At 48.6% G+C, this 26,029-nt stretch overlaps 1 protein-coding gene across 5 annotated transcripts in view; it reads left to right on the plus strand.

The window, feature by feature from the left end:
- The window catches only part of LOC142257255 (uncharacterized), a 141,342-nt gene that overhangs the window by 32,460 nt on the left and 82,853 nt on the right, over positions 1 to 26,029 (plus strand). For all 5 annotated transcript variants that reach the window (XM_075329411.1, XM_075329415.1, XM_075329413.1 and 2 more), the window contains 8 exons: positions 591 to 727; positions 1,138 to 1,275; positions 4,888 to 5,102; positions 5,639 to 5,796; positions 12,235 to 12,462; positions 14,957 to 15,286; positions 16,175 to 16,585; positions 18,088 to 18,258. In XM_075329411.1, the coding sequence (XP_075185526.1) occupies positions 591 to 727; positions 1,138 to 1,275; positions 4,888 to 5,102; positions 5,639 to 5,796; positions 12,235 to 12,462; positions 14,957 to 15,286; positions 16,175 to 16,585; positions 18,088 to 18,258 (1,788 nt within the window). The remainder of the gene's footprint in view (positions 1 to 590; positions 728 to 1,137; positions 1,276 to 4,887; positions 5,103 to 5,638; positions 5,797 to 12,234; positions 12,463 to 14,956; positions 15,287 to 16,174; positions 16,586 to 18,087; positions 18,259 to 26,029) is intronic.

Below are 26,029 nucleotides of genomic sequence, written 5' to 3' on the forward strand. Positions count from 1 at the left end.
TCCATTTCACCAGCATTCTATCAGCACTATAAGTGCTTTAACTTCTTTTGTCTCACTTCCCAGTATTTCCAAATGCTTGTGTAATAGAGTAATAAATTATCCACCTCTTACCATTCACTCCTTTTTAATCATCAGTTCCACTTCACCAGCATTCTATCAGCACTATAAGTGCTGGAACTTTTTTTCTCTCACTTCCCAGTATTTAAAATGACTTGTGTAAAAAGTAATAAATTAGTCACCTCTTACCATCAACTCCTTTTCAATTATCAGTTGCACTTCACTAGCACTATAAGTGGTGCCAGCACTTATTATTATTATTATTATGGGAAGTAATAAAAAAAAGTTCCAGTTCTTTTCTCTCACTTCCCAGTACTTCCAGTCGCTTGTGTAATAGAGTAATAAATTATTCACCTCTTACCATCAATTCCTTTTTAATTATCAGTTCCACTTCACCAGCACTCTGTCAGCACTATACGTGCTGGAACTTCTTTTCTCCCACTTCCCAGTATTTCCAATGGCTTGTATAACAGAGTAATAAATTTACCCCCTCTATGCTGAAACCACTAACTATATACTGTTCTCTTATTAAGAATATCTTCCAGATGATGAATTTTGGGATTACGAGCAGCAAATCGACATGGAGAGTTTCAGCACTCAAATATTCTACGATATTTTGCTGAAGCAATCCTTCATGATCACATCAAAAATCAGTCACTTAAAGGAAGAGGTGTGTGAGAAGATATCATTTTTGCATAGATATAAGTAAATCCAGGACACCGTAATTCTGACATAATTTGCACCTGAAAACTTGTGCACATACATTCGCACTATAATATTTAATGCATGGTTTAAATGTGGCGTCGTCACTTTGTGTCAAAATATTGGTGTCAATGAAGAGAAAAATAGATTCTCTATTAAGCCCGGTCCGTGGCCTTTATTAGACCCCTGGCTGTGATGATAATTAATAAAGACCCTGCGATCTCATTACAATGCGCAGATGAAATGACAGAGGGAGTCTTCCTCTGTTTAACCGTTTAGATGCAGCTGTTACTATTGACCGTGGCATCTAAGGGGGTTCATTTGTCGTGATCAGGATCATCGCAGTTTTTAACTTTTTTTTTTTTTTTTCTCCCTCAGGTTAAAGTATTCTATGAAAAACTCGTCTTTGAAGTGAGCACCTTAAAAGAAACATTTGTGAAGCGTCTTAGCGTTATTGGTCACCCAAAAAGATACAGCAATTCTGTACTGGAGAACTACGGCCAAAAGAAGCAAGAGGTAACGTACCGCAAGTGTCCACTGGAAAACGCCTCCGGTGTAATGTCTTGTAGTATATTCTTATATCTGCTCTTTTCTTCTCGTATCTATGTGTTGCTTACTCAATGTATAGGGATAATGGAAATATCAATACTGTATCGATAATGTATCAATAATTTAATTCTGCTCTTATTTAGCAACATGCATATTTTGTTGTTTTTTTTTTTTGTTTTCTGCATTTTACTATTCAGCTTTGCTGTTTAGAATAGGACAGAGTCAGCACAGTCATCTCACCATAATGAAAAATGCAAGGAATTAATAGACTATTCCCATTCTGTCAAGTAATTGGAATATCAGAAGGATATACAATCAGTATTTGTTTGATGGGGACCGTCATCCATTTTAGAATTAACGCTGGTTTAGCACTGACGACAGGACAGGGGACTGCAGTTGGTCCCTGTCACGTCCCCACCGGAGTCCGCTCCTGCGACTTCTGCTCCTATCGCCAGACGATGCTGTGGAGACACGGGGCTCAGTGGGTGCTCTCGTCCACTAAAACCCGCCGCCTTTAGAAAGACAGCGTGGCTCAGGGCTCATCCCAACTGAACGCCGGCCTCCTTAACCGTGGGCGTAACACTACTCAGACAACACAGGGTGAGGGAACCACAATAATTAGACTTTATTGGCTTCAAGTGAGAAGGAATGGCGGCAACTCACTGGTGAACGTTAACGGCAATTTTTATTGCACAATCTGCAGCATTGTTACAATGTAACCAGGGAGGGGGGAGTGCAGGGGCGCCGGACGACGGCCGTTTCGCACCGTAGCAGGTGCTTCCACAGGTCCGAAAGACTTTATTGGATCCCCAAACAATTAACAGCACATAACACATAACCAGCAAAACACACAAATGTAACAGGCAACAGAGTCTCACCCTTCCGCTGCTCACCAGGGATTTAGAATGTCCATGCCTCACAGGTTCCACGCTGTCTGAGGTCTGCAAAGTCTGTAACAGGTGACTGAACTGTCCCAACCTGAGTGTCCTCCTTAGGTAGTCCTGGTTTGATGTTACAATCCTGGCAGCCGGAGTCGAAATCCCTAGGCTGTGGATATGGTCTCCAACCGGGACCGGAGTCCCTAGACTGAAGCCATAAGATATCCTGATCCTCTAGTCAGCTCCAAAGAGCTTAGACTGGATCCATCAGCATCCATCAACCTTCATCAACCCTGGTGGCTTAAAGAAGTCCCTTTTATAGCCATAACCTTCCCTTAGGATACACTGCGTCCTCATCGATTGGTTGGACAAGATTGCTTCTCCCATTGGATGAATTTCAAGCTGCATGGATAATGTTCATTTAAATGATGTGCATAGAAAGACTCAGTATATCTACATGAAGTCGGCAAGTCACCGACTAGACAATGGCTACTAAGGTAATTACATTATCAATTCACAACTACAATACAATGGTTACTGGAAATGTCTGGAGAACAATACATCTGGCTTTCAGTGGCCAACACAATTACATTGAGTCAACAAGAGTCTTGTAAAAACAATGAGGGACTTCTCCCCTGTCTATAGACAATCTATCATGCTGTCTGGCTGGATTTTAAGAAACTTTAACCCATGAGAGTCCATGTCGTCACAGATGCCATGTTCCCACCATGGATAGTGCTGGTGATGGGAGAGGAGTCGGTGCCCGTGGCTCTGCGGAGCACAGGCTCCGCTCATCCACTAGGCTGGGTTTCCCTGGAACCTGCAGTACCACTGGCTGACTGTAGGTGGCGTGTCTTCCAGCTGAAGTTGCCAACATTCACCTGCAGCCAATGGGAAGACGCCACACCCTTCTTATTCCCCCTCCTGTCACATGACCACTGCCAGAGATAGTTCTGATTTCCTGGCTCCTGGTCCGCCCTATTCTGTTTAGTCATTCCTGTGTGCTGACTTTTGCGTGTTTTCTGACTACCCTTCTGCCTACTGTTTTTGTACCTCACTGCCCGATACGGATTTGACCTCTGCTCCGTTTTCTGATTACGTTCTCGCCTGCCGATTCTGTCTCTGTTCTGCTATTCCTGGTTTGACCCTGCCTGATGACTACTCTCATCGGACTGCAGCCGTCCACAGGTAGTGATCTCCAGGGCCCTGTGTAATTCCAAATCCCTGTATAGGGGTTAAAGGGTTCCAGGGTTCTGAGGGTCCTGCTTGGCGAGTGGCTTCCCTCTAGTCTGTCCATTACATCCCACCTGAGTCTGTTGATCCAGGCAGGCGTTACAGTCCCATTATGGGGATAAAACGCCAAACCAGACCCATTTTCAGGATTGGTGGGGGTCCTAGAGGTTGGATCTCATGGTTAAGGGGACATGTCCACTGCTTTACAGCTTCAATGGGTTTTCCTAAGAGTGGAAAAAGTGGGTTAAGTTGGGGGATGCACTATTCTAATGACAAATGCTGGTACTCCCTCCATTTTTTTTTTTTTTTTTTGCTGCGGTGCCTATCTACACTCATGCTGCAGCCAATCACTGGTCTTAACGGTAAAGATTATGTGATTACTGCAGCACCAGAAGCAATACATGGACATTAACACTGGATTCATCATGTGCGGAATGGTCCTTTTGGTTATTGTACGGCATTTTTTCCCTTTTTAGCCATATTTTTTCCCTCTTTAGAAAACCCCTTTAAATTAATAAATGTAATAAATAAAAACAATATTGATATTGTACTGTAAAGATGACTTTGGGATAGCGGGGAACCGGGGTTCCTAATCTGTCCCTCAAGCCTTATACTATCCCTAATCTTTGGGATACTCCTGATGGTGGAGAGGCCTGAGTCTCCTTCCTGGCCCTGCTCCTGACCAGTCCTGATGTGGTTCCCCCTCCTCCACGGAAAGACAGTAGTGTAGTGTGTTGAGACCACAGATAAAGACAGACAGGGGAAACCAAAACTCTGTCACACAGCATACACACACACACACACAGGATAATACAATAATAGGTTCAGGAGGAAAACAAGAGCAGGAAGGAAGCTACAAAACAACAGGGGTAAGCTCCACAAACGCACCAAGTAAAATGCACAACAAACTCCAGAAAGTCTGGGAAACCACACAGACAGGGACGGGACAGGAGTGTGTTGAATCCCCCAAATAAAGACCGACAAGGGAAAACCAAAACTCTGTCACACCACACGCACATACAAAGGTAAAGACAAAATGATATTCAGGGGGAAAACAAGAGCAGGAAGGAAGCTACAAAACAATGAGGGAGAACTACAACTTTCACCAGAGAGTCTGTGACACCACACCTCACAGAGCAGCATAGAATAAACTATAGCTGGCATGGGTGGAAGGAGTCAACCAGCATAAATAGGAGGGGAGCAAATATGATAGGCCTCCCGATAACCAAAGCAGACCAGCAGAGATTAACTCTTGCTATCCTGCTTATTAATCAGCACACAGCAGGTTGACGCCCGAGTCTACTTGTGTTGATCCCAGACACCAGAGAAACCATCGGGCGCAGTGTCAGAATCTGCAATCTGAACAGAACCCAATGCCGCCATGACAGTTAGCAAAGTTTATACAAAAGTCCTTGTGACACGTACTGTCCATATGTAACTCACCGCTCTTCTTGTATTTTGTCATCAGATGGAGTTGGAGATATCCAAGAGGAAGTGTCTGGCCGCGGAGTATGAAGAGCTCCTGAATAAGCAGCTGCACGTCCTGCAGGAGGACAAGAAGTCCCACGAGGAGCATTGCGTGGAGTTTAAAGCAGCGCTGAGAGAGTCCATCAGGATGCTAGAGCTAATGAAAGATAAGACACTGGCGTCCCAAGAGGGCGAGTATGCAGCCAAATGGCAAAAGTAAGTCACACGCAAACCTGGTGACTCACTCCATCCTGCTAGAAAGTGGCCCCCAAATAAATACTTGGGAGCACAGCAAGGACTTGCCATCAGGTTTTACAATATATTATTATAAATATCTTAGTACTGATGAAGCTGGTGTACTTACTATGAAAATACATTCCAGAATAGCTGCACAATCCTGATATTATAAAGATCTAGAGCAGGCATGCTTACTTTAATATTAGGTAGGAAATGTTTCATAAGGTATTAGCACTGATGAAGCTGGTGTACTTACTATGAAAATAAAATCTAAACTACCTTTACAATCCTGACATGTTTCATAAATTAATATACAACCACTCTGACATTGATTTTCACAGTAAGTACATCAACTTCATTAGGTCTAAGAAGTCTGTTATTGTATTGTCAAATCTGATGACAGATCCTCTATAAAACTCTAGTAACTTGACATAATAGTACGTAGAGTTTGTCAAATCAACATGACAATCAAGTGATCACGTGAGCGCAGCGTCCATGTGCTCCTCACTATACAGGTACCTGGCGCAGTTCGACACGTCTTGCAATACAATGTACACAGCCGTGATGAAGGAGAGCAACAGGCTTAAAGTGTGGGGCGTACTGGGTGAAGGAACTGGAGCATATCTGGTTAATAAGGACAGGACCAGATTACTGACTAAGAGGGATCTTTTTGGTAAGTTTTAATGGTGTATTATTGTACTCCAGACATTAATTATTTTTTATTATTATTTAAATGCATATATTTTGGGCTGCTAAAAAATTTAAAAAAAAGTGCAATTGGGTTTCATTTACAAAAATGCACTTCTACATCCTCTTTATTTTTTTGCAAATGGATGGATACTAAATGAGTCAACTGAGAATCCATCAGTGAGCTATTGCCGGCAGGAAATTTGTAACTCTTCTATCTGTCATTGTCAGAGCTCAGCACAGTTAATTTATGACCACAAAGCACGTCATAAATGTGGCCATCAATCACATCTGTGGTCACACAGAATGACCTGTTTCTCATTATCATTGCAAAATAAAAACTCTGATTTCTTTGTCGCTCCATTGGGAGACCCAGACAATTGACAATTGGGTGTATAGCTTCTGCCTCCGGAGGCCACACAAAGTATTACACTTAAAAGTGTAAAGCCCCTCCCCTTCTGCCTATACACCCACCGTGCATCACGGGCTCCTCAGTTTTTATGCTTTGTGCGAAGGAGGCTGACATCCACGCATAGCTCCACATCTTAGTCAGCAGCAGCTGCTGACTATATCGGATGGAATAAAAGAGGGCCCATAACAGGGCCCCCAGCATGCTCCCTTCTCACCCCACTCTAGTCGGCGGTGTTGTTAAGGTTGAGGTACCCATTGCGGGTACATAGGCAGGAGCCACATGCTGTTTTCCTTCCCCATCCCTTAATGGGCTCTGGGTGAAGTGGGATCCTAATCGGTCTCCAGGCACAGGGGACCGTGCTCCCTCCGCAGCCCCTGGGGAATCTGCTGGACAGGAGCCGGGTATCGTCAGGGACAAGGCCCTGCTACTTTGAGGTACTCTGTGTCCCCCTGGGGGACCGCGCATGGAGCGCTTGTGCCATACACACTGCAGCTCTGCTGGGTGTGTTAGTGCGCCGGGGACTACCGCGCCGGCCGCGCTTATATGCCGGCCGCGCTTATTACTTTAGTCCCCGGCTTTTGCAGCCTAGTATCGCTTATTCCCGCCCCCAGGCCTGTCAGTCAGGGGAAGGGCGGGACGCTGCACAGGACGTCAGCGCTGAGGGCTGGAGCATACTTGTATCCTCCTCCCCCCTCATCCAGCACAGTGGGGCTCCAGATTCCCGCACTTTCTAGAGCACGCCCACGGCCCCCTCCTCTCCACAGAACGCCGGCAGCCATTCCTGTCAGCACTTCTAACGCTGGAGAGGAGAGACAACAGGCTCTGGGAGGCTCAGGCAGGGAATCTGGTGATCACAACCGCTTTTTAGCGGTCGGTAAGCAGCACCTGAGGTGCTGGCCCCACTGAGTGCCGGAGTGTACATATATATATATGCTTATATGCTATACATTTACACTGTACGGTCGCACTGTTGATTTTTGGCTATATACCCTCCTGGATTGTACTCAGAGGAGACAACAGCATGTCGTCCGCAAAAAGCAAGGGTGCCAAAGCACAGGCTTACTTTGCAACCTGTACCTCATGTGCGGCTATACTACCGGCAGGTTCCACTGACCCTCATTGTGTGCAATGCTCGGCCCCTGTGGCACTTACTCAGCCGGAGCCTCTGCTACTGGTGGCCCAGGTGGAACCACCTGCTACCACTGTCCAGGTGACAGGGACGGAGTTTGCAGTATTTGCTGACAAACTGTCTGAGAGTATGGATAAATGGTCTGCTAGGATACTTGAAGCCTTACAGTCCAGACCGGTGACTCAGGCCCCGGGCACTGTTCAATCATTGACCTCAGGCCCCCCTCAATTGGAGCAGCAAAGTGCTCCTGGGGCGACCCATGGATCCCGGGGTGAGGTCTCTGACATGGACCGCAGTCCCAGGCCGCCTAAGCGGGCTCGCTGGGAAATTCACTCGACTTCATCACACTATTCAGGGTCTCAGCAAGAGGACTCTCTGGATGATGAAGCGGAGGTAGCAGATCAGGATTCTGATCCTGAGACCGCTCTCAACCTGGATACACCTGATGGTGACGCCATAGTGAATGACCTTATAGCGACCATCAATCAGGTGTTGGATATTTCTCCCCCAGCTCCTCCAATTGAGGAGTCAGCTTCTCAGCAGGAGAAATTCCGTTTCAGGTCTCCCAAGCGTCCATTGAGTATGTTTCTGGATCACTCTGACTTCAGAGAGGCAGTCCAGAAACACCGAGCTTGTCCAGATAAGCGTTTTTCCAAGCGCCTTAAGGATACACGTTATCCCTTCCCCCCTGACGTTGTCAAGGGCTGGGCTCAGTGTCCTAAGGTGGATCCTCCTGTCTCCAGACTGGCGGCTAGATCCATAGTTGCAGTGGAAGATGGGGCTTCACTCAAGGATGCCACTGACAGACAGATGGAGCTATGGTTGAAATCCATCTATGAAGCTATCGGCGCGTCTTTTGCTCCAGCATTCGCAGCCGTCTGGGCACTCCAAGCTATCTCAGCTTGTCATGCGCAGATTAATGCAGTCACACGTACATCTGCTCCGCAAGTGGTGTCCTTAACCTCTCAGGCGTCGGCGTTTGCGTCCTACGCCATTAATGCTGTCCTGGACTCTACGAGCCGTACGGCGGTAGCATCCGCCAATTCGGTGGCAGTCCGCAGGGCCATGTGGCTACGTGAATGGAAGGCAGACTCCGCTTCCAAAAAGTTCTTAACCGGTTTGCCATTTTCTGGCGACCGCCTGTTTGGTGAGCGACTGGATGAAATCATTAAACAATCCAAGGGAAAGGACTCATCCTTACCCCAGTCCAAACCAAACAGACCTCAACCACGGAAGGTACAATCGAGGTTTCGGTCCTTTCGGCCCGCGGGAAGGTCTCAGTTCTCCTCGTCCAAAAGGCCTCAAAAGGATCAGAGGAACTCCGATTCATGGCGGTCTAAGTCACGTCCTAAAAAGACCGCCGGAGGAACCGCTCCCAAGGCGGCCTCCTCATGACTCTCGGCCTCCTCACACCGCATCCTCGGTCGGTGGCAGGCTTTCCCGCTTTTGCGACGCCTGGCTGCCACAGGTAAAAGACCGATGGGTGAGAGACATTCTATCCCACGGTTACAGGATAGAGTTCAGCTCTCGTCCTCCGACTCGATTTTTCAGAACATCTTCGCCCCCCGAGAGAGCCGATGCTCTTCTTCAGGCGGTGTGCACTCTGAAGGCGGAAGGAGTGGTGATCACTGTTCCTCTTCAGCAACAGGGTCACGGTTTTTTACTCCAACTTGTTTGTGGTACCGAAAAAGGACGGATCCTTCCGTCCTGTTCTGGACCTAAAACTGCTCAACAAACACGTAAAAACCAGGCGGTTCCGGATGGAATCGCTCCGCTCCGTCATCGCCTCAATGTCCCAAGGAGACTTCCTGGCATCAATCGACATCAAAGATGCTTATCTCCACGTACCGATTGCACCAGAGCATCAGCGCTTCCTGCGTTTCGCCATAGGAGACGAACACCTTCAGTTCGTGGCACTGCCTTTCGGCCTGGCGACAGCCCCACGGGTCTTCACCAAGGTCATGGCAGCAGTGGTAGCAGTCCTACACTCTCAGGGACACTCGGTGATCCCTTACTTAGACGATCTGCTGGTCAAGGCACCCTCTCAAGTGGCATGCCAACACAGCCTGAACATTGCTCTGGAGACTCTCCAGAGTTTCGGGTGGATCATCAATTTTCCAAAGTCAAATCTGACACCGGCCCAATCACTGACATATCTTGGCATGGAGTTTCATACTCTCTCAGCGATAGTGAAGCTTCCGCTGGACAAACAGCGTTCACTACAGACAGGGGTGCAATCTCTCCTTCAAGGCCAGTCACACCCCCTGAGGCGCCTCATGCACTTCCTAGGGAAGATGGTAGCAGCAATGGAGGCAGTTCCTTTTGCGCAGTTTCATCTGCGTCCACTTCAATGGGACATTCTCCGCAAATGGGATGGGAAGTCGACGTCCCTCGACAGGAACGTCTCCCTTTCACGGGCAGCCAAGGCTTCCCTTCAGTGGTGGCTTCTCCCCAATTCTCTGTCGAAGGGGAAATCCTTCCTTCCCCCATCATGGGCGGTGGTCACGACGGACGCGAGCCTGTCAGGGTGGGGAGCGGTCTTTCTCCACCACAGGGCTCAGGGAACCTGGACTCCGACAGAGTCCTCCCTTCAGATCAATGTTCTGGAGATAAGGGCAGTGTATCTTGCCCTAAAGGCGTTCCAGCCGTGGCTGGAAGGCAAGCAGATCCGAATTCAGTCGGACAACTCCACAGCGGTGGCATACATCAACCACCAAGGGGGAACACGCAGTCGGCAAGCCTTCCAGGAAGTCCGGCGGATTCTGATGTGGGTGGAAGCCACGGCCTCCACCATATCCGCAGTTCACATCCCGGGCGTAGAAAACTGGGAAGCAGACTTTCTCAGTCGCCAGGGCATGGACGCAGGGGAATGGTCCCTTCACCCAGACGTGTTTCAGGAGATCTGTTGCCGCTGGGGGATGCCGGACGTCGACCTAATGGCGTCCCGGCACAACAACAAGGTCCCAACATTCATGGCACGGTCTCAAGATCACAGAGCTCTGGCGGCAGACGCCTTAGTTCAGGATTGGTCGCAGTTTCAACTCCCTTATGTGTTTCCTCCTCTGGCACTGTTGCCCAGAGTGTTACGCAAGATCAGGTCCGACTGCCGCCGCGCCATACTCGTCGCTCCAGACTGGCCGAGGAGGTCGTGGTACCCGGATCTGTGGCATCTCACGGTGGGCCAACCGTGGGCACTACCAGACCGACCAGACTTGCTGTCTCAAGGGCCGTTTTTCCATCTGAATTCTGCGGCCCTCAACCTGACTGTGTGGCCATTGAGTCCTGGATCCTAGCGTCTTCAGGGTTATCTCAAGAGGTCATTGCCACTATGAAACAGGCTAGGAAACCAACGTCCGCCAAGATCTACCACAGGACGTGGAGGATATTCCTATCTTGGTGCTCTGATCAGGGTTTTTCTCCCTGGCCATTTGCCTTGCCCACTTTTCTTTCCTTCCTTCAATCCGGATTGAAAAAAGGGTTGTCGCTCGGCTCTCTTAAGGGACAAGTCTCAGCGCTCTCTGTGTTTTTTCAGAAGCGCCTGGCCAGACTTCCAAAGGTACGCACGTTCCTGCAGGGGGTTTGTCACATAGTCCCTCCTTACAAGCGGCCGTTAGAACCCTGGGATCTGAACAGGGTGCTGATGGCTCTTCAGAAACCACCTTTCGAGCCAATGAGGGATATTTCTCTCTCACGCCTTTCGCAGAAAGTGGTCTTCCTGGTAGCAGTCACATCACTTCGGAGAGTATCTGAGCTAGCGGCGCTGTCATGCAAAGCCCCTTTCCTGGTGTTTCACCAGGACAAGGTGGTTCTGCGTCCGGTTCCGGAATTTCTCCCTAAGGTGGTATCCCCCTTTCATCTCAATCAGGATATCTCCTTACCCTCTTTTTGTCCTCATCCAGTTCACCAGTGTGAAAAGGACTTGCACTAGTTAGATCTGGTGAGAGCACTCAGACTCTACATTTCTCGTACGGCGCCCCTGCGCCGCTCGGATGCACTCTTTGTCCTTGTCGCTGGCCAGCGTAAAGGGTCACAGGCTTCCAAATCAACCCTGGTTCGGTGGATCAAGGAACCAATTCTCGAAGCTTACCGATCTTCTGGGCTTCCGGTTCCCTCAGGGCTGAAAGCCCATTCTACCAGAGCCGTGGGTGCGTCCTGGGCTTTGCGGCACCAGGCTACGGCTCAGCAGGTGTGTCAGGCGGCTACCTGGTCGAGCCTGCACACTTTCACGAAACACTATCAGGTGCATACCTATGCTTCGGCGGATGCCAGCCTAGGTAGGCAAGTCCTTCAGGCGGCGGTTGCCCACCTGTAGGAAGGGGCCGTTTTACGGCTCTATTACGAGGTATTATTTTACCCACCCAGGGACTGCTTTTGGACGTCCCAATTGTCTGGGTCTCCCAATGGAGCGACAAAGAAGAAGGGAATTTTGTTTACTTACCGTAAATTCCTTTTCTTCTAGCTCCAATTGGGAGACCCAGCACCCGCCCCTGTTCCCTTCGGGCTGTTGTTCTTTGTGTACACATGTTGTTCATGTTGAATGGTTTCAGTTCTCCGAAATTCCTTCGGATTGAATTTACTTTAAACCAATTTATAACTTTTCCTCCTTCTTGCTTTTGCACCAAAACTGAGGAGCCCGTGATGCACGGGGGGTGTATAGGCAGAAGGGGAGGGGCTTTACACTTTTAAGTGTAATACTTTGTGTGGCCTCCGGAGGCAGAAGCTATACACCCAATTGTCAATTGTCTGGGTCTCCCAATTGGAGCTAGAAGAAAAGGAATTTACGGTAAGTAAACAAAATTCCCTTCTTTTCCTAATTTTGGGGGGGTCCCTCTAGAAAAATAAATATAATTTTTTTTTTCTATTTTTCACTTCCTCTGTCTCAGCTCTGGATGGCACCGTTCAGGACACTGACGTGGTGTTTCTGGACCGGATACTTGGACTGGTCACTCCGGCTCCACATTCGGTCATGCTCCTGTCCAGTCATTATCTGACTCCGGTTCCTGGTGAATACTTTGTACACAGCGAAACGGGAAAAGTGCTTCCAATCGCTGGCAATGTTGGATACGATCCGGTCACCTCCCAACTCATCTCAACAGTCGATTCAGCATCCAGTAAGAAAGACTTTTGTGTATATATCTAATTATACTGTATATATATATATATATTTACATATATATATATATATATATATATATATATATATACATATATATATATATAATACAGTGTGTATATATATATATATATATATTATTTTTTTCTTATTTATATACTGTATATATTTCGGATGGAGTGATGACTGTATTCATGATAGATTAGTTTGGTTTATTGATGGTGGAAGGATGGCAATTTTCACATGGAGTTTTGTGCCATGGTGGCATCAGACGCTGTTCACACTACAGATTCTGACACTCCGCCTGACGGTTTCTCTGCTGTTTCTGAGTTACACAGGCAGGCTCAGACATCGACCAGCTGTGTGTTCATTCATGATCAGGCTAGCAAGAGTTAACCTGTGCTAGCCTGCTGGTTACATCTGGGATCACATGTTGTTGGAAACCTATCACATTTGCTATTCGCCTTTTTAAGATGGTGGATTCTGTCTTCCCATGCTGACTATAGTTTATTACTGTGTTGGTCTGTTTGCTGTTGTGCCCCATTCCTGCTGGTGATTATATTGCGTGGTGCTTGGAGTTGTTGTGGAAGTTCTCCCGTCATCTTGATGTTTCCTCCCTGCTCTTATTTTCCTCCTTACCTCTTCTAGTCTTATATCTCGCTGTGAGATAGTTTTGGTTTCCCTTGTTTGTCTATCTCTGTGGGTTTTATCACACTTCTGTTCCGGTCCTCCCCTGGGTTTGGCAGAGGGGGTATAAGATCAGGGCTGGTCAGGAGCAGGGTCAGGAAGGCGTCTCAGACATCTCCACCTTCAGGGGTATCTCTGAGATCAGGGATAGCTAGGGTCCCCTTAGCCTGAGGGCCAGCCCCTGTCCCCTGTTCTCCCTGATCATCGTGACAGTAATACATGGATGGAGGACCTGAATGTGGATGGTTTTATATATTCTTGGATTATTGGTAGGTGGAAAGCTTCAGTAGATGGATGATTTCTCTTTGCACAGCTCCACCCATTATCTGTATTGTGATCCCTTTATATACATAGATAATTGCACACATTTGTGTTGTTTTGGTGTAAATTTTCTAAGATGTGTAAAACATTCTAAAATATGATGCATTTAAACCTCTTACCATCGATCCCAGTGGTCAGACCCAGGATGTCACAAGGAGATTTTTGCAAACATCGTCGACTGCCATGGCGGCATCAGGATCTGTGGCATTCTGTGTGCTAACTTCTCTGATGTCTGTAATCAGCGCAGGCAGACTCAGGTGTCGACCCACAGACTAGTAGTTCATAGGCAGGCTAGCAAGAGTTAAGGCCCTGTCACACACAGAGATAAATCTGCGGCAGATCTGTGGTTGCAGTAAAATTGTGGACAATCAGTGCCAGGTTTGTGGCTGTGTACAAATGGAACAATATGTCCATGATTTCACTGCAACCACAGATCTGCCAAAGATTTATCTCTGTGTGTGACGGGGCCTTTAGTCTCTGCTGTGCTGCTTGTTAGTCTCCTTTGATCACATGCTGTGGGGGAGCCAATCACATTCATTCCCCTCCTATATATGCTGGCTGGACACTTCCATTAGGGGCAGCTATAATTTATCTATACTGGTCTGGAGAGGTGGTTTGATCCAGACCTACAGGTGGTTGTTATGCATTATTGCTGTGAGTGCGGTTGTGGTGATAAGCCTTGTTGTCCTTTTATTGCTACCTTCCTGCTCTGGCTTTTCTCCTTTGTTTCTTACTGTGAGCTTGCAGTGTGTCTGAGGTTTGGTTTCACCCTGTCTGTCTAAATCTGTATTGCCATCACACTCCTGCCCCTTCCTTCCCTGGTGGTGGACAGGTTTGCTCTGGTCAGGAGAATAGCCAGGCTTGACACTCAGGCCTCTTATTTTCAAAATTTAAACAACACTCCAGATTTCAAATCTCAACCCATATCCCACCCAAAATTGCAGACCTCCAGAATTGAGCCAATATTGAGAATTTCGACTATACTCCCAGACCCCAATATGGTATTCTGATATTAAAGACATCAGGCTAAACCCTGATATTCAGACTTCATAGTACTGAGCCCCCATATCAGACTAATATTTGGACCTTAGACCATACCCCAGGCCAGATGCCAATATTCAGACTCCAGAGTAAACTCCATAATTCAGACCTTCAGAATCATTTAGTGAGCTCCTGTCCTTCCTTTAGGCCAGGCTCCTCTGACGCCATCGCTCATGCCATTCTGATGCCGGCTGTACAGGCCAACATCAAGACGCCATGTTTGGTGGTACCCAAAGCCAAAGAGGAGCCCTGTCCCGCAGAGGAGGAGCTGGAAGCGAGGAAATCCATGCAATTAATATCTGTCGTCACCTAGGCCCATAATTCAGTGGATATGGCTGATTGAGTCAAAAATGCCCATTCCCTTGGGGGGGCTTTGTTATTTTTTGGGGGGGACAGTACAGAGGATGACTTGCAGAATATCTTCATTTACTTTTTTATTTTAGGAAATATTTGGAAGTCGGATGTGCCAATATTGCCCTATATCCCATACCCTCTGGATCCAAGCACAGGTTTGCCGGTAGATTGTAAATTTGCCGATTTACATGAAGCTTCTTGTGAAAACTATACCACAATGGTGGATCTGGTATCTGGTTTGGAGGTTCCGATTCTAGCAGTGATGAGACATCCAAAGACACAGCGATGGCTGGCTCTAGGGGGCACGTACCTCCATCCACTAACCAACCTACTGTCACCTATAGAGATTGGAGGTCCTATGATGGGGGATCACGGGAAAATATTTCCAATTTTAGGCATCGGGCTGGATAGGACTACAGGTGAGTTATGTTATGTTGCGTTAGGCAATGTCTTGCGCTCACCAGGCGAGCAGGGATTTAGTGAACCCACTGGGCCACAGCACACAGAAAACCCCAAGATTCTTGACTGCCGAACCACACCTGGTTTTCACCAAAGCCTCTAATGGTGAGGGTGTTATGCTGCAGGTGTGAGACCGATGCCACTTGGGAAGACTAGTGCTGCGACGGCTGGCCCCAGGGGTACGGGAGTGATAGTCTCTGGGGATAGATAACAGCAGCAGGCGTATAGGTTTTGACCAGGATGGATGGATGCAGCAGCAGCAGATTGTGAGGATACTTTGCGGCAGCTGGTATCGTGGTAGGCAGCTGGGGTGGCAGCTTGTAGTGGCAACGGCAAGTTAGGGATATCAGCAGCAATACACTGAAACAAAAAAATATGTCAGCAGCAGAAACTAGCACAATACAAGAGCAGCACAGTGTTAGCAATGTATTAGATTAATTGCCCAGGCACTTCCTAAAAGGAGGAAGCTCACCTGAGAGGCACTTCCGGGTTACGGGTGTGCTGGCCCTATAAGAAAGGGGGTGTGGCCTCATGCAAACCCCTAGAGCAGAAGCAGGATACCTGTGATGAGAACACAGCTTCCGGGAGACAGCAGCATGGAACGGGAACGGAGCGGCCATCGCAGGAGGGTCAGACAGGTGAGCCAGCCGAGGTCCGTGTCGGAGTAGAGAGGTACCCCAGAAAGACATTTATCATGTACATACTAGATCCATTTCCTACTGCAGATTACGGATTTGCACCACCCACCATCAAAGGATAGTAGTTGTTCGTTATGGGGTTAATGTTAAAATATATTCTATTAGAAGTCTAGATTTGTCATCAGCGTCTTTCGCTTTTTCTACTCTTAGGAGATGTGATTCCACTTGGAGGCATAATGTCTTCTTCAGGCTCCATACTGGTTTTGGGGGATATATTCTCTGAGCCGCTAAGTGGGAAGAAAGTTCGGATTCAGGGGGCAGCCCTCCATCAGGATAAAGTGGTTCCTCATGCTGGTGGCCTCCAGACATTCCTAGATACAAACCTAATGATGGCCAAGATCACGGTCATTGACGCCATGAAGGCGCACAGGGACCTGTTCTCAGAAGAGCTGCCTCTCGTAAAAGATGATTTTGAACATTCATATAATGCTCTAACCGAAGCTGTGGAGACCATGGAAAAAGCATTTACCGTAAGGAATCAGTACGTGATGGCGAGGATGCACAATGTTACCAGTCAGCACAAAATGGCGATAGATATCAAATGTTATGGAGGAAGTTTAGGTAAGTCGTGGAGGATTCATCTACCAGATGCTGATTGTATATTCACCTAGACCTGCTCTAAGTAGTGTCACGAACAGCCCTCCACCGCCTCTAATCATCACAACAATACGCAATTGACTAACAATTGATGTATGAGGCAATGGTGGCTTTCGCTACTGTGCCTATTATGGGTGCTTTTACACTCAACGTATAGTATATAAACACTTTATTCCAACCTATTGAATATATATACCTTGGTACAGTCACTGTCAATCTCTAAAATAACCCAAGAAAAACTAGCTGCCACCACCAATCGTTTATATAGGCCAATTGGACAGCCATTACTGGTAACATTTGGCCTCATGAAGCTTCGGGGATGCAGTTATAGAGCAAGCGGAACAAAGCTAGTACATTTTATATAATTAATCTGAAAAGTGTTAATAAAAATATACAAAAGTTATTACAATGGGAACAAAATAATACAGTATATACAGTTACATAAAAATAAAAGGGATTAATAAAAGAAAAGTACTAGACCAGTTTATAGAGCAAGAGGAACAAAGCTTTTAAATTTTATATATTTAATCCAAAAAGTACACAGTGTTTTTAAAATATGCAAAAGATATTATAAGAGGGACAAAACAATACGCTATATACAGTGACATAAAAATAAAATAGATAAACAAAAGAAAAGTATTAGACCTGATGTCACGGAAATGACGCAGATGTATGGAGGGAAGAATTCCAATGAAATGTGGAACATTCCTACAAAGCAGTGTATCAATGTAATTAGAGGACAGTCACTCTCACATGCCTTCCCTTAGTGACCTCAGATGGGGCTGATAATGGGATATGGCTCCAGTCTGTAGAAAATTATGGAATCATCGACTTTCAGGATATCTTTGATCCTGAAGGTCCCAGGGGGAAGATTTTAATGATAGATTTCCTATCATGATTCTACCTTTCCACAGATAGGAAATATGACATATATATCCATTCATCAGCCTGATTTTAATTTGGGGCTGATGCGCCAATCACACTGTTATGTAATAAGTTATAACATGTATGTTATTTCACTTGGGATCACGATGCCAAAAATGTGTCTCCCATAACTATAGGATCTACCCTTTTCACAAAAAAAAACCCAAATATTCATAATTTGGCTTTGGCTCCAGTCCCTCTGTCAGTTCTTTGAAGCTTGGAAGAGGTATATATTGAAGTAACAGAAGTGTCGCTTCTCAAGCTCTGTATACACAGAGCCCAGGTTTTGTGTCTGTTTTCAAGCACCCGTTCACACCAGGAATGATCACGAAAACATTGACTGAAACCAAAAGGTTTCCAAAATTAATTTTCGAAAGGCATTTTTTATTGAAATTGAAATAAAGTTTTGTGGCCACATACTAGATAAATACAGAAAACGAATCAGAAACTAAAAAACAAAATGAGAATTAGTATATAAGGTGACATTATCGGCATTCTCATGAAGGGTGGATTCTTTCCTATTTCTGTGTCTCCGGCATTAGGACTCATTAGGTTTAATAAGACAGAGCTGTGGATCCCCGCAGTACTCGGAATGGAGATACCGGACCCCGGACCTTCCGACCTGATTGTTCCCATACTCGGGGTTGAGCATGATTTTATTAGAGGTCACCTAATTCCACTGGCGGGAACAATGGAAGATGCCGAGGGCAGAGGTGAGAGAATTAAAGGGCTATGTGCATGTAGAATTATTTGGAAAAGCTCAAAAAGGATGCATTTTCTAGTGGAAATCTTTTTAGGAAATCCTCCTTCCTTGCAGAAGCTTTTAAAAGAAGGATTTTTGTGTACTCACCGTAAAATCTCTTTCTCTGAGTCTTCATTGGGGGACACAGGACCATGGGTTATGCTGCTGTCACTAGGAGGCTGACACTAAGTAAACAGAAAAAGTTAGCTCCTCCCCAGCAGTATAACCCCTGAGCCGGAGGCGGGCTCAATCAGTTTAGTGCACAAGCAGTAGGAGGAGAATCAAACCATTCTGGATAATACAGATAAAAACTATGAATAGTAGTCGTGTGACCAGTGGCCTGGGGAAATAGCCACTGAGGTAACCGACAGGAAATATATATAACAAATAACACAAGCAGGGTGGGTGCTGTGTCCCCCAATGAAGACTCAGTGAAAGAGATTTTACGGTGAGTACACAAAAATCCTTCTTTCTCTATCGTTTCATTGGGGGACACAGGACCATGGGACGTCCAAAAGCAGTCCCTGGGTGGGAAGAAAAACCATCACCGGAGATAGGAAGGTAACCGCTTCCCCGTCGGGCTTGCGCCAGACTTACAAGCACCGACGTTGTTACAGGTGTGTCACTGCCACCCGCAAACCTTACTCCAAGGCTGGCCGTTGCCGAAGCTTGGGTGTGAGCCTGGTAGAAACTAGTAAAGGTATGCCGACTAGATCGGGTGGCGGCCCAGGGAACCTGGACGGTCGACATCTGTAGTCCAATCGCCCAAGGGGTATCCCTTGCTCGGTAGACCGCGGCGGAAGTCCGCCCTTCATGCGATAGTCTTCACACATGGAGTAATGGATCCATGTGAACAAATCAGGCCCCTGGCGCTGGCATGGGCCTATTGGGACCGGGTGGAAGGGTGGACTGGTTGTCGGTGTAACCGAAAAGGGTGTCCTGCAGACATGTAAGACTGAGGGCTCGTACCAGTTCTGGAACGAACTAGGCCCCTTCCCGGATGAGAGAGGAGACTAGAACCGAAAACTCAATACTAAACACCTCTTCTGGAAGGAAACAGCGAGCTGCCTTGGACAGAAACGAAGAGTTCTGGCCGGAGCCTCCCCCTGTCCTGCTGGAGGCGCTGGAAAACAAAAAGGGGAGAAGAACGACAAGAGGGCTGTCCGCCCTGATGCTGTCTGTAACAACGAGATGGCCACGAGGCGCCCACCTAACAAAAACAGGTGGAGCCGGGAAAAAGGGGGTACCTTGAACGAACCCCTCACTGGAAAAAGAATCCACGTTTTTGGTGAAACGATGAAACAGCCGAGCCAGATGGACGCTTCTCAGAGCGAAGGCTCTGATTGGATGACGGAAGTGAAAAGACTCCGAAAAAATCCGAAGCGAAACGGGCCAACAACTGGCCCATACAGGGACGCGCGAGAGGGTCGCGTTCGGATCTGACTGGAAGAATGCCAGCAAAAAAGAGGGAAGATGTGGTCCTCACCCACCGGGGGAGCTCTTTCCTAGTGGAAATAAATCCTGGAGGAAACTTGATTCCCGGCCCTCAACGTTGTCTGTAATCCTCTTGTCAACAGCATGACTGAGGCAGTACCCGGGATCCACTGGTGAGGCCGTCGAACTTGGGGCCTTTGAGTCCCGGTAGAGGAGAGGGGCCCCGACACAGATAACTTGGCGGTCGGGAAGGAGCCCCGGGGCCTCCGTGAGGAGTTGAGTAGGCTCTGCGAAGTATGGTCGCCTGGGTCACTCCAGAGGCATCGTTGCCTTGGTCCATCCTGAGAACCCTCGAGACCATGGGAAGCTGCGGGAAGATGCAGGAGAACCTGAACAGGCTACACGACCGGTCGAGGGAGTCGCACCTAGACCAGAGCAGGTGGTACACTCGAAGCACTATTGACTTGAAAGTTGGAACGGGAGAACAATAAGTCCACGACTGGAGGTCTTCCCTCGCCCGTGAACTGACTGGTGACTTCCCTGTTGAGGAGCACTTTTCCTAAGGGAGGTCTTTCCTACCGAAAAAATCGGCCGTCCAAAACGTCCATGCCAGGGATGGACTGACCGAGATAGCGAGTTAATGGACCCGTCCCAGGGCAAAATCTTCTTGGCCTCTTCCTTTGCCATGACACTCTCTGGGTCTACCTGGTGGATGATGCATGTCACCGCTGTGGCATGGTCCGACTGGAAACTGACTGGGCAAGGCCCGACCCAGAGAAGAATTGTAGCCGTGCTAACCGGATGGCTCTGGCTTCCGGAATGTTGAAGGGGAAACAACGCTCTAGGGCTGACCCTCGGGACCGTGCCGAGGAAAAAGTGGGGGTAGCATACCCCAGCACGGGAGACTGGTGACGGTTGAGAATATCCTCCAGCGGAGGGAAGGGAAGCTTCTCAAGGGACGATTTCGAAGACTGGTCCGCTATGAGAAAAATGGCGGATCAACCATGAAGACGGAACCCTCTTTGTCTTTAATCTTCAGTGTGGTCCACTGGAGAGAAGGGGTGAAATCTGGTACGTGCACCGTCGCTATCACCTGCACAAACCGCCGAGGGCTCGCATAGCCAGAACGGGAGCGGGTGGCATGGGTACGCGGAACTCTGTGCCAGGAAGGAAACTATTCCTGCGTGAGGAGTACTTCCTCCTGAACGGGCTCGAAAAAACCGTGCCTAAGGGATGATGGACCGAGCCGGGGTCTGGGAGGACTCGTTCCGGTATCTCAGCTACTCTAGTAGCGGAAAGTGAATATGACGGTCTAACCTCAAGCAAGGAACCTTGAAGGGAGAACCCTGGACCTCCCGGCCGTACTTGGGCGTAGAGAACCTAGCAGCCCTGTAGAGTAGGGTGCGCAGGGACAGAGATCCCTGTCAGCGCTCTTATAAAAAACTGGAACGGTCCACTGCCACGCAAGGCGGAGGGGCTGTTGGAGGAATAGAGGCTTCCTGACGAGAGCGGCGCGAACGGCTGGAACCTAGTGTGAGGGGACGATCCTGATGCCTCTGGAGCGATGCCGGGAAAGGGATGAACCCTTCCCTTACGTAGTCTAGGGGAGAGAAGTACTCTACCCTGACGTAGCCAAGGGGGGCCACTGAACTCGCCTATCTTCAGAGGGGCGTTCCCTAAGGACCGAAGGGAAGTCAGCGGCCTCCTAGATGCCGAATCTGCGTACCTGATCCCGAGTCAGAGGCCTCGACGGGTGGACACACTGATGGTAGAGGCTCAGGCCGAGCGGCAGGCAGGCTCCAGGTATGTGAAGAGAGGGTACTCACTGAAGATGATAACCAGTCCTGGGACAGCCTAGGTGGAACTTGGTCCGCTGCGTATGGAGTTCGCTGATTCTCCGAGGGACGCCACGTTCGGGACGAGAAACCCGGAGGAACACAGGCGGGTCGACTACAGGGTGGGGTGCCCCTTCCATTTGGAGCCCCCTTTCTAGAAGGGGTAATGACAATAAAAGGACTTACCACCGGTAAAAATCGAGGCCTGGGATTATCCGTGACAACGCAGTCACACGGCGAACTGTATTCCAATGAAACCGCAGGGGCCTGCCCTCTTCGTCTCTGCAAGGTAACTGCCCCCTCTCTCCAGAGCCCTACGGGGGAATGATAATGACCAAAATACACGACTTACCGCTGGTAAACGCCGTGTCTGGTAGATGTCTGTGGTCAACGACTCCAGTGCAGCATGGTCATACTCTCCGAAAACCCCTTTGGAGAAGGGAATAATGACAATGACATGGCTTACCGCTGGTAAACGTCGTGTCTGGTGGATGTCTGTGAACACGCGGTAACTCGGCGAACTCTGGATGTCCCCCGAGCACATCAAGGGTCTGCTCCAAACGCCCTAAAGGAGACCTGGGTGCACAGAGAGAAGAGGGGCTGTCCGTAGCCTTACGGCCTGACTCACCGTTTCGAGCATGCTATTCGTCCTGCGCCAAAACATCCAGGTCCTGCTCGGAGTCCAGCGGAGGTGGAAAGCCTGGGCCATCACCCGGGAGGTCGGAAGACTACCGGAGGAGGGGCAGTCTGGACCTTGGGAATAAGGTGGAAAAACTGGGGGGCCACGAAAGGCGAGACCTGGCGGGTCCGCTTCTAGCCTAGGCAAAAAGTCCCTGGTACGGAACTCGTCTCCCCGAGGGAATGGCGCCGTTTTGTGGATGGTATGACCAAGCGTCGGCGGGGGACGCGGCGCATGTGTACGAACCCGAGGGACGTCAGCGAGGGAATATCTGGCCTGAGACAGGGTATTAACCAGCCGACAGGGGCGAGATACAGGGGCGTGCGGAGCCAGTGACTGCGGTAGCTGTCAACCCCAATCTGCCATTATGTGCGGAAAATTACCATTAAGGAAAACGCAAACTTGAGGTACTGGCCCCAAATAACAAAAAAAAACTCTGCTCTGAGAGCTCTATAGACTAACCCTATGGGATGTGTCTGATGCAAGCCCGAAAAAGGTACCTGAAGGGGTTAAAAAAATATAATGTACAAAACGCCAGCCCTGAGTAAAAAACCCCACTGTATTTAATAAACATGGAAGACTTGGGTCTATTTTCCCCTGATATACGGGCTGCTGCAGCGTCAGCAAACCGCATACCAGGAGTTTGACATAATCCCCTTTTTTTTTTTTTTTTCTCTTTGATGAACGCTGGGGAGGCTGGAGGCGGGCCCAGGAGAGCGGGAAAAAGCATCCACCGCCCCCACTGTGATGCCTGGGGCTGAGTGGAGGGCGGAGACGGAGCGGCCGGCGACCAATAGCGATGCGGCGGGGGGCGGGCCTGTGACGCCGGAGACAGGGCCGAAGCCGGGGCCTAAATTTTGAGGCAGCCGGCGCGTGTGATCTAGAGACCGCGGTTCTACCCGCGGGAGCGGCGGCGCGGCAGCTGGAACCGGCCGAGCACTGCGGGTGTAGAGAGGACTCCAGGGCCAGATGGGGACGTGGCTGGTGGCGCCCGGTGAGTAGGCCCGGACTGGGGCCTAAATTTTGCAACAGCCGGCGCAGGGAAAAGTAGCGACCGACGGTCCTACCTGCGGGAGCGGCAGCGCGCAGGAATGTCCGGGCACCGGCCGAGGTGCTCGGTGACTGTGAGTAGGCCCGGACCGGGGCCTATATCTTGAAGCCGCCCGGGAGAAGGTAGGGGGAGTGTCCTACCTGGTCGGCGGCGCCGCATCTGGCAGTGTGCAGGCGTGGAGCTCTGCACTTGTGTCTGCGTGCTCCGCACACCGGAGGGCTGGCTGCGGGCCGCAGAAGAAGAATGAGGCAGGCAGGCAGGCAGGCAGGCAGGGTCGGTGGACGCCGGTTGGGGCAGGGAGCCCCCTGTAGTGAAGCAGCGCTGCGGGCCCGATCATCATCCAGACGCGCTGCGAGGTCCAGTCCCTGCTGTATGCCCTTTGCACCCTTTGGGGTGATACCGCAGGGTGAATAGGGGGTGCCCCGGAAGGAATAGCCCCACATGCCAACCCGGGAGTGGTACCGTGGAATTGGACGGGGGAGAGGGCCCGACGAGTCAAGCTTCTGCGACCCAGGGGAGTGGTACCCACACGGGCTGCGAGAGCTGAGTAGAGAGAACGATACCTGCAGAAAAAAAGAATTCCAACAGATGAGAGCGACGAGCGTCGCCGAGAGAAAAAATGAAAAAAATATACGCAAAAAATCAAGTGGCTGAAGGGGGCCCAGTCGGCCCACATCAGCCTCCTACGACACTAAGCAAAAAACTGATTGAGCCCGCCTCCGGCTCAGGGGTTATACTGCTGGGGAGGAGCTAACTTTTTCTGTTTACTTAGTGTCAGCCTCCTAGTGACAGCAGCATAACCCATGGTCCTGTGTCCCCCAATGAAACGATAGAGAAAGTTGTTTTTGAAAAATTTGGAACAGCTTTTTGTTTTCTTTTTATGTTTTTTTTTTTTCCTAATGCAATTTTGCAGGTTTGTGGTTGGACAGTGCCAAGTTTGGAGCATATTCCATCAGGAGACACTTCCAGGCAGTTTTCAAAGCCTGAAGTGGTAAAAAAGGCCAAAAGAGTGAAATATGGTTAGAAAAGTGTTTTTCAAATTGGAATAAATAAGGAAGAGTCTTTTGAGTGTTTTTGAAAAAACTTCCATGCATTTTTTTTATTTTATTTTGTAAGTGGACCTGCTTCAAAAAAACTCTTTGGCACATAGCGTAACAGTGTGATGTTATAACTGCATTATTTGGTAACCCATTATACTATGGTAAGTTATGTTTTTGCAGAGTCTGAGTCCTTTTAAAGCGCACCAATCACCAGGATTTTCCTATATAACTAAAGCCAGTGCTATACTGGCACTATCAGGCTGATTCTATACATATCTTTAGTTGTCAGCTCGGATATATAGGTTTTGAAACACAAGCAAGTAAAGAATGTAAAATGAGCAGCTTTTTGATTGGCAGCAGCTGCCAATCAGCTGATAGCTGGGGTGGGTCATCATAGTGATTCCCGCCCCCCTGCCTGTTCCTCCCCCTATCTTTTATTTAGGCTAATTCCATTATAGCGCTTTACTAATAGTCGTGGCTATATCCCAGTGGCTAGAAGGAACTTGGGCGTGGCCTGCTTGGTTAGTGGGTGTGACTGGCTTGGTCACTGGGCGTGGTGATGTTTCCTCCCATTCACTGTAATGATGCAAAAGGGGACTTAGTCCCCCTCTGCACCCCCCATCTGGGGGTCGTACCCCCAGCCCCCCGCTTGTATTATAATCAACTCCATGCCCATGTGGACTTAGAAAAATAAAGTTGCTTCCTGGTATCAGCTATGTTGGTGGAGGCCCTGCTCCTTCTGGTCACATGGGTATGACATCAGCAGAGGTCATTCTAGCCACTGGGATTTAGCCATTACCTATTACTAATCTCTTCACTAAGATGGCTAGAAGGACCTCTGCTGACGTCATACCCATGTGACCGGAAGGGGCGGGGCCTCCACCAACATAGAAAAATAATGTTGCTTCCTGGTATCAGCTATGTTGGTGGAGGCCCCGCTCTTTCCAATCACATGGGTATGATGTCAGCAGAGGTCCTTCTAGCCATCTTAGTGAAGATATTAGTAATAGGTAATGGCTAAATCCCAGTGGCTAGAATGACCTCTGCTGATGTCATACCCATGTGACCAGAAGGAGCAGGACCTCCACCAACATAGCTGATACCAGAAAGCAACATTATTTTCTATGTTGGTGGAGGTCCTGCTCCTTCTGGTCACATGGGTATGACATCAGCAGAGGTCATTCTAGCCACTGGGATTTAGCCGTTACCTATTACTAATATCTTCACTAAGATGGCTAGAAGGACCTCTGCTGACGTCATACCCATGTGACCGGAAGGGGCAGGGCCTCCACCAACATAGCTGATACCAGGAAGTAACATTATTTTTCTAAGTCCACATGGGCATGGAGTTGATTATAATACAAGCGGGGGTCTGGGGTTAAGACCCCCAGGTGGGAGTGGTTCAGGCCTTGCATCACTATAGTGCACAGAACGAAACATTGCCATGCCCACTAACCAAGCTAGTCATGCCCACGGTCCTTCTAGTCACTGGGATATAGTCACAACCATTAGTAGAACACTATAATGGAATTAGCATAAATAACAGGGGGAGGATGAACAGGCAGGGGGCGGGGATCATTATGAATACCCCCCAGCTATCAGCTGATCGGCAGCTGCTGTCACTCAAAGCTGCTCAGTTTACAAACTTTACTTGCTTGCATTTCAAAACCTATACATCCTAGCTGACAACTAAAGGTATGTAT

This window comes from Anomaloglossus baeobatrachus, chromosome 11 (assembly GCF_048569485.1).
Source record: "Anomaloglossus baeobatrachus isolate aAnoBae1 chromosome 11, aAnoBae1.hap1, whole genome shotgun sequence".
NCBI classification, from domain to species: domain Eukaryota; kingdom Metazoa; phylum Chordata; class Amphibia; order Anura; family Aromobatidae; genus Anomaloglossus; species Anomaloglossus baeobatrachus.